General features: G+C 40.7%; 1 protein-coding gene across 4 annotated transcripts in view; it reads left to right on the plus strand.

Annotated features, from left to right (window-relative positions):
* Positions 1-14,647, plus strand: part of LOC124112864 (sal-like protein 1) — a 47,720-nt gene extending 33,073 nt beyond the window's left edge. For all 4 annotated transcript variants that reach the window (XM_046473034.2, XM_048398973.1, XM_046473033.2 and 1 more), the window contains one exon: positions 8,512-14,647. In XM_046473034.2, coding sequence (XP_046328990.2) covers positions 8,512-11,915 — 3,404 coding nt within the window. In that variant the 3' untranslated portion in view covers positions 11,916-14,647. The remainder of the gene's footprint in view (positions 1-8,511) is intronic.
* Positions 14,648-15,325: the final 678 nt, after the last annotated feature.

Here is a 15,325-nt window from a genome sequence, read left to right on the forward strand (position 1 = left end):
ATAGTGTATCGAGTGACTATCATGGTGTATTTATCAGTGGAACAATTATTACACACTGTTACATTTTCGCTTGAGTAGTAACAAAGCTGAAGGTGAAAATAGTGTTCTATTTTTGAAAATAATATCATTCGTTTAAAACAGCTAAAACACTTTCCAAACAAAATGGAATTTCATTGGTTTACATGTCTCTCCTTTAAAGCTACCATTTACAGTAAATCCTTTAATCTTCTTGTGGCTATCTGGTGATGATTATTAATAGAATTCTTGCCCAAGGAAATACTAAGAAAGCACAATACTTGCAAAACAAACCATTCTACATTTACCCAGTGAAGGAAAAATAATACAAATATGAAATCATAAAACAGTTAATAACTCATGTATGATAGCTATATCGGTTTTAAATTAGTCTGTTATGACAGAGAACAGTTAAATTCTGAGATTAGTGTTAAAAGGTAATTGGTTTCAATGTCGATGACATTTAATGTAAGTATGCAACAAATACCACGATGTTTGGGAAACAAGACCAGGTGTATCTGTTTGGCATGATATGAAAAGATGGTGATCTTTCAATGGCAAAGCTGTTTGCCTGTAGGGTTGTCGAGGATGTGGTTGAACAAAAAATTGTGATCCTAATGGGAATATGTGGAATAAGGGTGGGGAACATGAGTTTGTTCATGTAGAAAGAGGATGTTTTTAACAATGTTTAGTCACATCGTAAATGCAAACAAATCTCACCCTCATGTATGCATTGATTTGGGGTCTTGTCGGCCTGCCAAAGTTTAGCTTATTAGGCTTGCAACCTTTTTGACACCTCAACAAAATGGGTGGGCGGATTTCACGAAGATCACTTTTGTCCTATGGAGTTTGATTTTCATACTTAAAGAGGTGTCGAAAATGGGTGCAAATTTTGCCGTAAAGTATATCGCCAATTATCCGCAAACCAGCAAGCACGGGGCAACCTCCGGGCACCATGAGCAAAGTGTGCATTGATACACCTATTCATAAACATGGCCAGGTGAAGGCAAGAGTTCTTTTGAAAATAAGGTCTTCAAACACATCGGAATACGCTCAATGCAAAACCACTAAGTCAACACCTGGGACAGAGCGTGAAAACCTGACCAAGATTGACAAATTCTGTATACCATAGGTTGTGTGACACTTGGACTGAAAAAAGGCGGAGATCGTAATGAGGTACTCAATGTTGAAAAAAGTACACGAAATTTGTGAGCAGACAAACTCCTCCATAATCAAAATGAAAAAGAGGCTAGCCAAGTGACAAGAGCTTGCTTAATATGTCTGTTCTCATTTTCAAACAATTTACGGCAAAATACCACCTCCCCAGTTTAGACTGAGGCAATACAGAATGAATACCATACGTAAATGTATTTTTCAACTACACCTCTAGAACAAATACTACAAAATATCAAATGCGACTCGGGACGCGGGTGATGAAAAGATTTGGCTTTGCGGGTAGCTGGATGGATTTTTCTCACATTCCAATCAGCGACAGAGAACAGACTGCTAAGTACTCCGTGTGTTAGAAATTAGTACATTGTGTTTACTCAATTAACGATGCATCAAAATTCTGTAGCTCAGCTCGTTCCAAGCCCTTTTCTGAAGAAACAAAGGGTTTCGAGGGCCATTTCATCTTGTAAATGTGAAACTCTGCCCCTTTACCTCATTTCGTGACCTTTTTCAGTGAATTGCTAATGTTTCGTTCGTCATGACTATGTATTTTACAGGAAGATAGTCATGTCACATATTGACACACAAATATAAAGTAAATCTGTATGACAATTGAACATTTGAAAATTTGCACCAAGGTGGCCTTCGGTAATCCCTGGCTGATGTGTAGCAGCTAAATGTCTGCTTGGCTCTGCAAACTTCCACTTAAATAGGACATGAGAGAGGAGCAGGTTGATAAATGGCATTTTGTAAGCCATAATATGTGACAAGAATTTAAATGAAATTGATATTTACATTATTTCTTTACACTGTAAATATTCACTACCTGTTGGGACATTATTCATGGCTATTTAAATTTGTTGTGTTTGTATATAATTGATGTGGTACAGTTTCTTTCTTATCATCGCCTCAAAACATTGAAACTTTGTTAGAGAGATAATTATTAGAAAATTTTAAAAAATTCGTAGTCAAGAAAATATAAATGAGTTGAAATATTCATGAAAACACTAAGGCTTTGTTTGAGAGATAGGCATTAGAAAATGGAAGAAGTTCAAAGTCAAGTACAATATAATGAATTGATATGACACAAAAACATTGAAGCTTTGTTAGAGAGACAAGTATTAGAAAATGGAAGCAGTTTCAAAGTCAAAATGTTAAGCAAAGATAAATGAATTAAAATGGTCATTTGAGGCACATTTATGTTGAAGTTCTGCTGCTCACAAGTTGATGAGGTGTGTATTTGACTTGTTGGTGGGACAAGCATTCCAGTGCAGTTCCAAATGCTATGAAAGGAGGATTTTGTCAATGAAATTACTCCTAGACCTGAGAAAACCATTTAGATTTCAGCCTCTCAGAACTCCGCGGAGAGAATTGGTGTTTAATCCAATCTCTGAAGTCGTATACCAGAGAAATGGGGGGAAGAAAAAAGGGAACATGGGACAGGAGTGAGCTTATTTTTCCAAATGACTTTTAAAGTTTGATAATTCAAATGGTTACTGTGACTTCAGCTGATGTAAAGTATGTTCAAAATCAACAAGTAAATAACTACGTATGTAAATAGATGAAGATGCGAACTGATGGGAAGTTGATCAGAATAAACAAATAATATTTGAATTAGTAAATGTTGATACAAGATAATTAAATATATCCAAAATTAATGAATAAATGTAAATAAAGAATAAATCAATATGAATTAGAATTGATAAAATATTTTTAAGTCTAAACAGGAAAGTGTGTAGGGATGTTCCTATTCTGGCTGCCTCGGTGTTATTTCCCCCATATAATACACCATAGATGTAGCACATTAATGTAGATGATGCATTAGTGAGCTGGATTTACAGTCTGGTCCTAATGGACATTGGTCAGTGAAGAAGCACCAATAGGGTCATTATCACAGTATTTCTGATATACATCTGTGCTGAAATGACCGCCAGTGAGACACACAGCTGAAGGTGGTAGAGGAAGGTCATTCATTCCTCCACAGGGCCATTGATAGCCATGATTCAAACTTGTAGTCCTTTCCATACAGGCTGCATCAATCATAAGTAGTGTAACAGTACATTTCGGAGTGGGGACTTATAGAAACTGATGTTTAAGAATATTTGGCTCAGTGTTTTTTTTATATGTATTCCATCATTCCGAAGTCTGAAAATTCTTAACTCTGAAATTTGCTTACTTAACCTAAAAAGATACCAAGACACTTTGAAAACGCATGCCATCAGACGTCACTACCACACACCAATTTCTTAGTTTTCTGTCAGTTCGCCGAAATTTATTTCCCAAATTCCACTATGCGTTTTCATAGTGTGTCAGAATACATTGCTAATTCTAGGTATTTTTCTGGATAAGTTTTGGTGTGGATTGTGAAGGATATGAAGAAAACAATGCTTAAATAGTATTTTTTCTGAATTTATATTTGTATGAATTAAATTTTACAAATAAGTACAAATTTAAATTGGGGGTAGAGGAAGACCAGAGATTTATCTGCAGTAACCGTGTGACACTTGCACTCCATTACTTGATCAGTTTGGTATCAGAAGAGGGATTTTCCTGTGATTTGGCTGCATGGACAAAAGACCAGTTCACATGATCCCTCAGTGTTCCTCTTTATGGTGCTAGGCTTATGGCTGTTAGTATGAAAGATTCTTCTCTGGTGGCACACATATTTCATCCTCTTTTATTCTCCCATCTCAGCCCTCTTAAGCCTTTGAAACTCAAATAGGTCAGAGAATTGCATAACAGAGTTTAAACCTCACTGCAGCTTTTTGTTGCAAGATCATCGAGGCAAGGAAATTGGAGAAAGCGATATTTGTCCATGAAACGTTTCCATTGTCCGAGCCAGGTCTGTGTAGGCTCATGGTGTAAGTGGTCATTGTGTCCAGCCCTCGGACAGCCACAATAATCAATTGGGCGCACAGAAATGGTCAGTTCTGTATTTAATATGAATGCCCATCTTGAAGGATCACGGATTAGCCGTTAATTATGTCTCATATGCATTACTTGACACACGCAGACAAATATGGGAGTGGGGCTGAGTTGCAGGACTAATGAAACATTAGAAGGGGCGTCTTTGGTGATGGACAATTCAGGAAGTCATGTGAAAGGTTCTAAGAGGTCCCCGTGTTGATAAGATGAACTGATCAAGCCAAGGCAAGATAATAACCCAATGTTGAAATCCCCTTGACCAACATGAGGAGATGTCTCATCAATGCAATTAAACAGTTGGCTCTTCTGTATGAGATCTATACTTATGATATGAAATGGCAGTGACAGCCTACTCATGAATAATGTAAGGGGTTGTTAGAGATTAAGGATTGTCTGTCACCCCATTTCATGATTAGTAGATTAATTTTTGTGATGAAATGTATAAATCGGACACCTTTCCCCAGACCCCCAAAATTTAATATTATTTTTTGACATTGTAAATATCATTTTTCTGTATGAAGGGACGTTTTTGGTTATCAAATTTCTGTACTTTCCTATAAATTAACCTGTTTGGATTTTAATTAAGGTTCTTTTCTTTAATGCTTGATTTATGAAGTATTTGTCATGTCTCGTATTACCTAGAGACTGACTGACTCAGCCCTTTTCCAATTAAATCTTTGCGCCTTTGTGTGCCCTTTCTATTGAAACATCCCTGTTTAAACTCTTTACCCGGGCAGCCAACAGAAATGATCACTGTGAATTTATTGCATAAACCGCCTTCACACTCTAAAAATTGAATTGTAAATCTACCATTGTCTGTGCTGTTACTATCAGTTACCTTTCCCACCATGACAGAAGTTATTCTATCTCTGTTTGTCCCAACCCTTTCTTGTCAACTTTTACCCTAAATAATCCAAGGAGAAGGCCATTCTGACACAGATGATCCTGCCTCTCTGAATGTCACTGCTATCTGCCAAGGTCTGTCCTTGTGTTACTTGCAACCCATACTTCTGAACTTGAACCCCAATCACATCATTTGACCTGCCATGACATAGGTCAGATGGGTGTCCACCCATGTTCTGTTGACAAATTCATAGTTTACCTCCAACACCCAAGTCAGTATAAGTAAGTATTCTACCCCCATAACCCAGCTCTTATTCGGCATCCCACCCACTATCAACCCAGCATCCAGAGGCACCACACCCTTATCCAGCCCCCAATCCTTATACCATATCTGGGATACAGCAAGACCACACCCACTCCCAGGAGCCAGAGAGCCCACGCCTTTGATCCAGAGAGCTCATACCTCTCCCCCAGCCCACACCCAGCCCACTCCCCCAGTCCACACCCAGCCCACTCCCCCAATCCACACCCAGGACCCAGCCAGCCCACTCACCCAGTCCATTCCCCCAGTCCACCCCCAGCCCACTCCCCCAATCCACACCCAGGACCCAGCCAGCCCACTCCCCCAGTGAACACCCAAGACCCAGCCAGCCCACACCCGTAGTCACCACACCAGAGAGCTCCACCCTAGGGCAGTGTTGTTCACAGGAGCGCCCTGGTGGTGCTGCCTCATTATCCCCCCCACAATGTGCCTGACTCTTCCTCTCATCACACAATTCATAATGTTCCACCAGGCTCCAAGAAATGTGATACAGGCTCACAACTTTCTTGTTCAACACTGATTTCCTTCTTTACAAACTCCCTCCATCTGTCAGAAAGCACTTTCATTGACATTTTCACCCTGGGCTAAGCAGATTTTGAACAGAGTGTGATAAATTAAATGTCACAATCAAAGTGTCTAACTCTCAGATTTTTACCGAACAAAAAAATTGTCTTTAAATTTGCAGGTGCTTCTTGTGTTTGAAACGAGTGACAGCATGAACTAAGTATGACGAGCTGGGCTGGCATCACAGCCCAGTATGTTTCCTATACCAGCAACAGTTATACAACCAGATGGAAGAAAATGGGCTTATTTTTCATTCAATCATATGGGAATTGTCATTAGCTATTGGTAGACATGAAAGCTGAACAATAAAAATGCCATGCATGTTTTATGTACTGAAGGAGAGGAACGAGCCTATTAGTGTGCAGTAAAGATGAGAGTAGAGAAATGGGCAGACTAAAAGTCAAGTTTAGTTACAGGAGAGAAGCCTGTCCACAACTATAAACACTGTACCGTAGTCTACCTAAAAAGTAAGTCTTCATTCAACCTTGCGATTATGACTGTTTCAAAGGAACATGTTTTATTTGGCAAAACTATCCCAGTATTACCCCAGTTCAAAGTAGTCTCATTAATTTAAATGCAAATATATTTCCATTGTATTATGGACCGGTGGCCTGAAGTATCGAATAAATTTGTCTGTCTGTCTGTCATTAATTTAAATACTACCATAGAAATAAACAACTGAAAATTGATAATTTATGTCGTGAATAAATTTAATAAAAAAATATTTTTGAAAAAGTGTTTAACTTTGAGACCAAAATGTAGTTATATTCATGAGGAAAGAATCACTTCCTATCAAATTCCAAGAAAAGATAATGATGTAATGACTAAAAATAAAGAAGCTTTAACTCTGACAATAAAGTAAATTACACTGGCTGGTATCTGTGATCTTCAATTCTACACCTCGTCTCATTTCCCCTGAAGCCTTCCAGGACATATGATATGGATAGCCCATGGAATGATTCAGTAGTTACCACAGTTTAGTTGATAATGTATTCCTCATGATGATTAATACAAAGTGTCAGATGGAATGAAAGTAATATGTCTCAGGGCAGCTCCTCTTATGTGTTATATCTTGGTTTCTCATGCATAGCTTCGGCCAGATGTGATACAAACATTATACACATTAACTGCCATCGTTCTTAATGTTGTTGTCATTAATTAGATGAAATTACTTTGGTGAGGTTACTTTTGGGTTAATTGCTCATATTCTGGTTTCATTGGGAAAAACATGCTGATTGCTCAGTGTGCTTGGAATGTTTGGAATATTTGAATCTGTGTGGAGAAAATGATTATGAGAAAATTAAATAAATATAAAGTAGGCACCTGATACCAGTTAGAGATATTTACCTGTAAACTGTATTGTGAAAACATATGGTGTTTGTACACATGTGGATAGTTGGTTGTTAGGAAAGCATTAGCAAGACTAACAAGCAGCATGCGGACTGTTAGCAGGACCTCACAGGATAATGGCGCACGTCGATGAGGGCCGATGAGTGAAGCCTGTACCGCACGTGCTGTTGTCACGTTGTGCCAAACTACAATAAACCAAAATAAAGCCATAGATGAAATATTATTTCTATAAATATTGCGAAAGCAAGAAAAATGAGAACCGTGTGTGAGAAGTCATCAAAAAGATATTAATAGAGAGAGTCTGAATTCTGACGCTTGCTCAGAGGGTGCTCAGGTAGGGGGTGTTTGTAGAAATGATTTGCGAGTGTTTAATGAGGTTGAGAAGTAAAAAGAGAAGCCTGGTGTATTCTACGTAAATAAAAAAGTTTGATGGTTGGTGGGAGAAGTAGAATATGGTGATGGGCTGAGGAATAGCTTGATGATTCGGGGAGAGGGGACTGATGGGTTGGCGTTGGTGGCATTGGTGGCGGCGCTGCAGCTAGACTGACAGCCGGTTGGTAGTTAGGGATGCCATGGAGGCTACAAATATTATATATGGCAGGAAGAGTTTATGGATGCAGTAGTGTGCATTCCTCCTGTCAGAGAACCTCCAAGGCAGTTTGCAGATTGTAAGGGAAGTCAAAAAGCAAATTTTTGGCAGTAATTTCATCCAGACAAACAAACCCTGCCTGCCAAAAGCCACAGCCATTATTCCCTCTCTCTGAAATTGAGCATTAACCATGGTGTCATGTGCAGAATTGGCCCAGTATATCAAAACTTGGAGTTGAAATGCCTGCTCGTCATTTATGTGAAAGCCGTGTATGTAATTAGTTGTGTGATAGAGAACTGACATGAGATGGAAGGAGAGGCTGGGAGAGGCAACCTCTCCAGCTCAGATGTCAGGCCAGGTGTGCCCAGACAAACACTACTTATTATTCTGTGCTCCTATTTCTTATACTTGCCTTGGCTTCATGTCTGCCTTCCTGAATCTTGATCCCCTTGACATAATTCTTACATTAACATTGCACGCTCTTTATTTGCTTCCTTAACACCATCTGTGTATTTCAATATACATTAGTTACATATATCAGTAATACATAAGATATGTAAATTTAATTGCAATGACTTATGTGAAATGTACAAATATTTGTAAGTGAAATATTTTAGATAAATGATTTTTATTTGCATCTTTATTTTTCATTTCATTAACTGGTGAATTTGTAGATTGACACTGACATGTAACATATATCCTCAGTTCTTATGATGGTTGTTTGTATTTTCAGGTGAAAGACCTTTCAAATGCAACATCTGCGGAAACAGGTTCTCCACCCGAGGCAACTTGAAAGTGCACTTTGAACGTCATAAGGCCAAGTACCCACATGCCAAGATGAATCCTCATCCTCAACCAGAGCATCTTGAGCGGCCAATGCCAATGCTTACTCCCTTCGGAGTACCCCAAATGCCGACAGTCCCCACCTCCATGCCGCTGCCTCCAGGTCTGATGTCACCACCAGTCACAGCCTCACTCCCTATGAGTTCTTTGGGAATGCTCATGCCATCGCCACCAATCCCAGTTGCTCCACGGCCTCCTCCACCAAAATCATCAGATCCAGAATCAAAGCCGAAGGACAAACCTCACTCTAGTCCTCCCCCTGCTAGTGAGGCCTCCTCTCAAAAAAGCCCACCTGAAGATAGTTCACGCAATGTCAAGTCTTCCGTGGCTCCACCTCTCCCATCCTTAACCTCTACGAGCAGTACACCATGCACACCATGCACACCAAGCACACCAAGCACACACAGCACACACAGCACACACAGCACATACAGCACACACAGTATCACAAGCTCTCACTTGATGCCAAGTCTGAAGCTGCCTAGTCCTTCAATGTCAACTCATAGTGCAACTCATAGTGCCATGCCTAGCTACAGCTTGCCAGCCACACCGACCAGTTTCCCATTGCCATCCCCGCTGGCATCCAACATGCCATTAGGAGTAATGGCATCTCCTTTTGGACCACTGCCACCACCTCCTCCACCCCCACCTACTTCCCAAGGAGACATGTTCAGAAACTCTATTCTGCCCACTAAGACTATAGAACCTACTGAAGATCTGGAAAGATATATGGAGTGCACCAAATCTGAGACCTCGAAGCTAGAACAACTTGTGAAGAACATAGAACAGAAGATCACTGACCCAAACCAGTGTGTTATATGCCACCGAGTTCTTAGCTGTAAGTCTGCTCTACAGATGCATTATCGTATTCACACTGGAGAAAGGCCATTTAGATGCAAGATCTGCAGTAGATCCTTCACTACCAAGGGTAATCTGAAGACGCACATGGGTGTACACAGATCCAAGCCCCCACTTCGGATGATGCACCAATGCCCAGTTTGCCATAAACAATTTACCAACTTGCTGGTTCTACAACAGCACATTAGAATGCACACTGGTGAACCAATGCATGATCTGAACCATTCTGCCTTATACAGGCACCCTGACTGGGCACCAAAACCCCCAGAATTTGGGAAGATGTTTGACCACAAACCGTTTGACTTGTCCCACCACCATGGAGAAGGAAAAGAACTGGATCTTAGCAGGAGTGGATCCTACTGCGGCAGCGACATGATGGATGTATATGGTCCTAACTCTCAGGAAGATGATGACTTTCGTTCCGAAAATGATATCAATGATGAGGAACTAGACATGGATGAAGGTATGGATGATCCCAGAAATGAGATGATGGAAGATGCTGAAATGATGGATGACAAAGATGATTATGATGAACCATCTGATGAAAACATACCATCAGAACATCCTCAAGAGGGAGAAAGACCCAACTCTGCTGCATCCAGAGCATCCCCTCCAAGGGAAACATCTAGTCCGAACCCAAGCCTGCCTCCTTCTTCATCCAGACCTGAAAGCAGAGGTACTCCTGTTATCACAAGCTCCTTCTCTAGTCCATACTACAATACCTCTCTGGCTGCCCTTGAAGAGAGAGTGAAAGCTATTGATAGTCAAATGGCTCAGGCTTCCTTTGAACGATTCCGCAATAGTATGGGACTTGGTCACAGTCCTGGGTTGATGACGAAACTGCCATCCAGCTACCCTTACCAGAATGGTGATAGGTCTCCAGTTACATCTCCCAGAAGCCCCTCTGTATCAGAGGCTGGGTCGGAAGGAAGCAACATGAGAGATGACCATCCACATGGCTACAACCCTGATGCTCCTCTTCCCTTTGGATTTCCCATGATGGGCTACGGTGATCTCCGATCTGGCGCTGAGAAACGCAACACAACATGCAACATTTGTTTCAAGACATTTGCCTGTCGGAGTGCACTTGACATTCATTATAGAAGTCACACTAAGGAACGCCCCTATAAGTGTGATGTCTGTGACAGAAGTTTCTCCACCAGAGGAAACATGAGGCAGCACATGCTTACACACAAGATTCGGGATCTGCCATCGCAATCCTTCACGGGTAACAGTAGTGACAGCCAGAGTGGCTGCACCAGAAGTGAGCCATCATCACCCAGGGGCCCAAGTCCTGATGAATCCCCTCCAGTACCCAAGCCTGAATCTCACCCCAAGTCTGAAACCCCACCACCACCTTCAGCGCCCACCTTAAGCAATAACAATGATGAAAGTCACAATAATAACAATAACAATAATAATAATAATACCAAGAGTCCTCAGCACTCCTCCACTCCAGTGACCTCTCAATCATCGATGAACCACAACAGTAACAGCTCAGACAGCTCTCAATTCAATCGAAGAACAGGCCCAAAACATCAATGTATGACCTGCATGAAAACTTTTTCGAGCGCCAGTGCACTGCAGATCCATACCAGAACACACACGGGAGACAAACCCTTTAAGTGTACTGTCTGTGGGAAGGCCTTCACCACTAAGGGCAATTTGAAGGTCCACATGGGAACGCACATGTGGAGCAACAGTCCTTCAAGAAGAGGCAGGAGGATGTCCATCGAGCCACCCTTCATGCTGTCTCATGTCAAGGACAACCCATTCCTTGCTGGCTTTCACCGCCCCCCAGAGTTTTACTTCCAGTACCCCCCATTCATGAATGGCTTGCCACCTCAGAAGATGAATGAGATTTCTGTTATACAGAGTGTGAATGGAGGCATGAATCATCAGTACCCACCGATGCATCAACCTGGCATGGGCTTCAGTGTCAAGGCTGAGCAAAAAGAATCTGAACGTGACCATGATCGTGAACGTGACCATGATCGTGAACGTGACCATGATCGTGAACGTGAACGAGAACGTGAACGAGAACGAGAACGTGAACGAGAACGCCATCATAGTGATGGCCGTGGAAGTGAGAAAGATGTGGATGTAAGCAGGGAAGCCAGAGACAATGTATCAAATGGTGGCAGTAGCCCTAGTGAATCAAAACACATCTTATCTTCAGGAGAACTCGATTTGAGCATGAGATCCTCCTCATCGGCCTCGGCCAACTCAAGCTCACTCTCCTCTCCTCACAGTAAGGAGTCCCCCAATGACTCTAGCCCATACTCCTCTCAGGCCTGGCTGTGGAAAGCTGGCAGCTGCCACTTCTGTAATCAGACCTTCCAATCTCAGGCTGCTCTAGAACAACATATACAAACTCAGCACGTTCCAACATCCCATGTGACCGGAACAGACTCTCATAAAGCGCTTGTGGCATAGGCCGTGATATAACATACTAGCTTCAGTGTGACATGAATATTGTGCTTAGCTAGAAACATTCCAGTGTCAGTGACTGTGTTGTGGTGTATGGTTGAGCAGCTGTAGATCATTGCAGATCCTTCATTGTGACAAACTGTGTGCTGCGGTAGACTGAATGGCTGCTTCTTCTATTGGAGCAGGTTCTGCAGGATGTCCTCAGTGCTGCTGGGGTCTTCTAGTCCTGTTGTCCTCAATGCTGACCTGTGAGCAGGATTTGTAGGAGGACCTGGATGAGGTCCTACGGTTGCAGTGCTGACTTCTTGTTTATCATCGTACTCCATCATTGTCATCATCACATGACAAGGTTGTGACATCAACTTGTGACATTATATTGTTGACTTAGTGATCATCTTGTTTTTACTCAATGAGAAAACTCCTACAAACAGTGATGTTTTTAACTTTGAACAGTGAACATGTGGATTTAGTGGTCAGTGAACTGATATCCGATGCCATAGTAAAGCATTACATCCCTCATTGCTACTTAAAGACATTGAAGCCAGTTCATTGCCGATCGCATTTCAGCTCTGTTTACAGGGCTTCACTTGTGCTTAATATTTCTTCTTGTTATCTATTGTTCTCTGCAGCATTACTCAATCAACTAGGATTAAGTGGTAGTGTAGATTCATGTACTTACAAACTTGTTATGTTTATGTCTTGAATTGACATGAATGGATGTAATTATTATTTGTACATAATTTATACATGTTCTAGTCGGATCGAAACATCTAATCAATATGGAATCAAAACCATTTTTGGTTGTAACTGTTTTTGCCAATAGGGATCACATCTCTACCTCCCCTTTTGACACTCTTCAATGTTTGGAGTTAAATATTTTTGTGTTCATATGCGGCAAACCAACTTAAGTCAGTTTTTCACAAAAATACGTACAGTGCATTATTTTTATAACCCTGAACATGTTCTACTTACTTGATATATTCGGTTTGTGAATCTTACTTAAGATTTTGTTTTAATACCACAACCTAATGGTTTAATGGTCCTCTGCTACTTACAGATTTTGCAATTTTTATGATGCACATTTTGTTTTGGATTCTCAGTCAATGTGATATGCTAATTGCATCCATGAAGCTAGACTTTGAGATGAGAGAATTTGTACGAGTGTGATTGCTAAATTATCACAGCCACAGTGATGCAATACAAACCCTTCAGACATATTTGTTGACTGAATATCCATATTTCAGAATTCTTGTTATGATCTATAATCCGTTCAAATATTATTAATCACCAAAGATTTTGTTGATTTTATTTCATTGTCAGAATATATCAATCATTTTTGAGTATTTTTAGTATTATCATGGCTAACTGGTTTTGTAAGCCATGCCTATGCAAACAACCAAAGACATAAGTCAGTCTACATTGCTTTTTGTCAGCTTTTGTTATTTTGATATGACACTGTTCTCTTTGTGTTTCTTCAAGTCAGCTGGCTGAAGAGTAGATGTTGTGTTACAAATAGCATGGACATGTTCAGTGTGTTAAATGCTGAAAGCAGGTTGGTGCTATGCGGCCATTGCTTGGGGAAACTTACTACTACTTATATGTTATTTGGCGATGTACTATTTTCCATTCTTGTTAATCTTGTTAAATGTTTGTAGAATAGTCTTCCATTTAAAGAAAGTGTCTAAATGTATATTGAAAAAAACTCTATAGCACCTTTCTGTTACTTGTTAATCAAAATCTTCTACGAAACATCCAGGGTCAAAGGTGCCATAACACATTTTCTTGGTAGAAGTAGATTTCGTCGCTTCTTGTACTTTTTGTAGCACTTGTTTGTTTATTTTGCTTTTTGCCTTGATGAACTGTGATAGTCGTTGAGAAATCCGTACTTACGTTTTCCACCCTTGCATATGTTGAAGTCAAGCTTTAGCGTTGTTTGGATTCATTCTCCTTGAGAATTGGAAGGAAGTCTGTCTGCTTTTTGGAATTGTAGCCTTCCCCACCTTCTTGTAAAAGGAAATCTACGTGTCATACCTAAACTCTGAGTATTGGCTGTACTGGTTATGAAATCACAGTTTCTTCGTCTGAACCATGAACCCAATGAACTCCTTCGCCATCCATTAGTTAAGCTAGAGCTGATTTTGTTGTAGAAGAGGCATATCAATTTTCTTTCCTCCAACGCCTGGCTGCCCGTCCATGGTTTCGAAATCCATAAAACTAGGACGTTCTTTTGTGTTCTGATTTGAGAAACATATCACCAGTATCGAATTTTGATCGTGGAATCCAAACAGCAGAAGACAACGAAAGAGAACACAACTTGAAATGGCCGCGAGCCTTTTGAACTACGCAAGACAAATAATACCTCTTTACCCCCGAAGACTATACACAGACATGGTATTGTGTTTGGCCCCTATATTTTAACCATTTTAATTTTTCCAGTATGATATTTTTTGCTTCAAAGGCATTTCGTTTGGCAAAGGCAATTTGAGATGCCCCCAAATTGTATATAGTTTGTAGATATGGTCACTTGAGGAATTTCGGCTCTATTGCACAGTGTGGTGTACCACTGGAAATTATATTTGTTTGGTAAATTCTTCTTCCGTTTGCGTTCCTTCATTCTTTGACCTTTCGTTAATCTTCTCTTGAGTTAGAACGTTAACTTTGTCTCTTAAAGAGGGAGGCAGTAGGATATAGCTTTATATTTTGTCATATGAAAAATAAACCATTGTTCACTATTCAAATGCAACTTTTGTGATTTCTTACATGGGAGTGGAAGATATGGACGTTTTCATGTTCAAGATTTTCAAGAGTTACCGAAGCTCACCGACAATATCGTAAGTTTAACCTTTCACTTTGGCCACTGTTATGGCAGGAAAGGGTGTTTACACCACACTTTGGGGAATAATTCAACTGGGTTAACTCATGAAAGACTGGACAGGTGGTATTTTCGAGGTCGGCAATCTCGGTAGCTCATGTAAATCAGGTATGACCACAAATCTATAAATGCCGCTGTAAATGGCGAAAAGATCCCCGAACACGGTGTTGGATAAATCCTTGCTGACGAAGTAAAGCCGTCTATGAAGTTATACTTAGCACTTCGCGGCCCTCCCGATATGCGTGTTCATACAGGGCCCTGTTCCTCAAAGCGATCTTAGCGCTAAGGTGATCGTAAGTCCCATAACATAGGCTTACGATCATCGTAGCACTAAGATCGCTTTGAGGAACGGGGCCCAGTTCTTTGATAATGCAAGACACCAGTGGATGTATGAAGATGTACCAGAAGACAAGGGATAGAGGTGTGTATGTTCAATGGCCACTCAAACGGTAGTCTGTGGATGAATAACACGTTAGGGTAGCTGAAAAACGCCGTAATGACTTTGTGGGCAGGCTTGACACATTCGAAGATTTTGTAATTTTCA

The sequence above is a fragment of the Haliotis rufescens genome, unplaced genomic scaffold (genome assembly GCF_023055435.1).
Source record: "Haliotis rufescens isolate VD_foot unplaced genomic scaffold, xgHalRufe1.0.p SCAF_19, whole genome shotgun sequence".
NCBI lineage: Eukaryota > Metazoa > Mollusca > Gastropoda > Lepetellida > Haliotidae > Haliotis > Haliotis rufescens.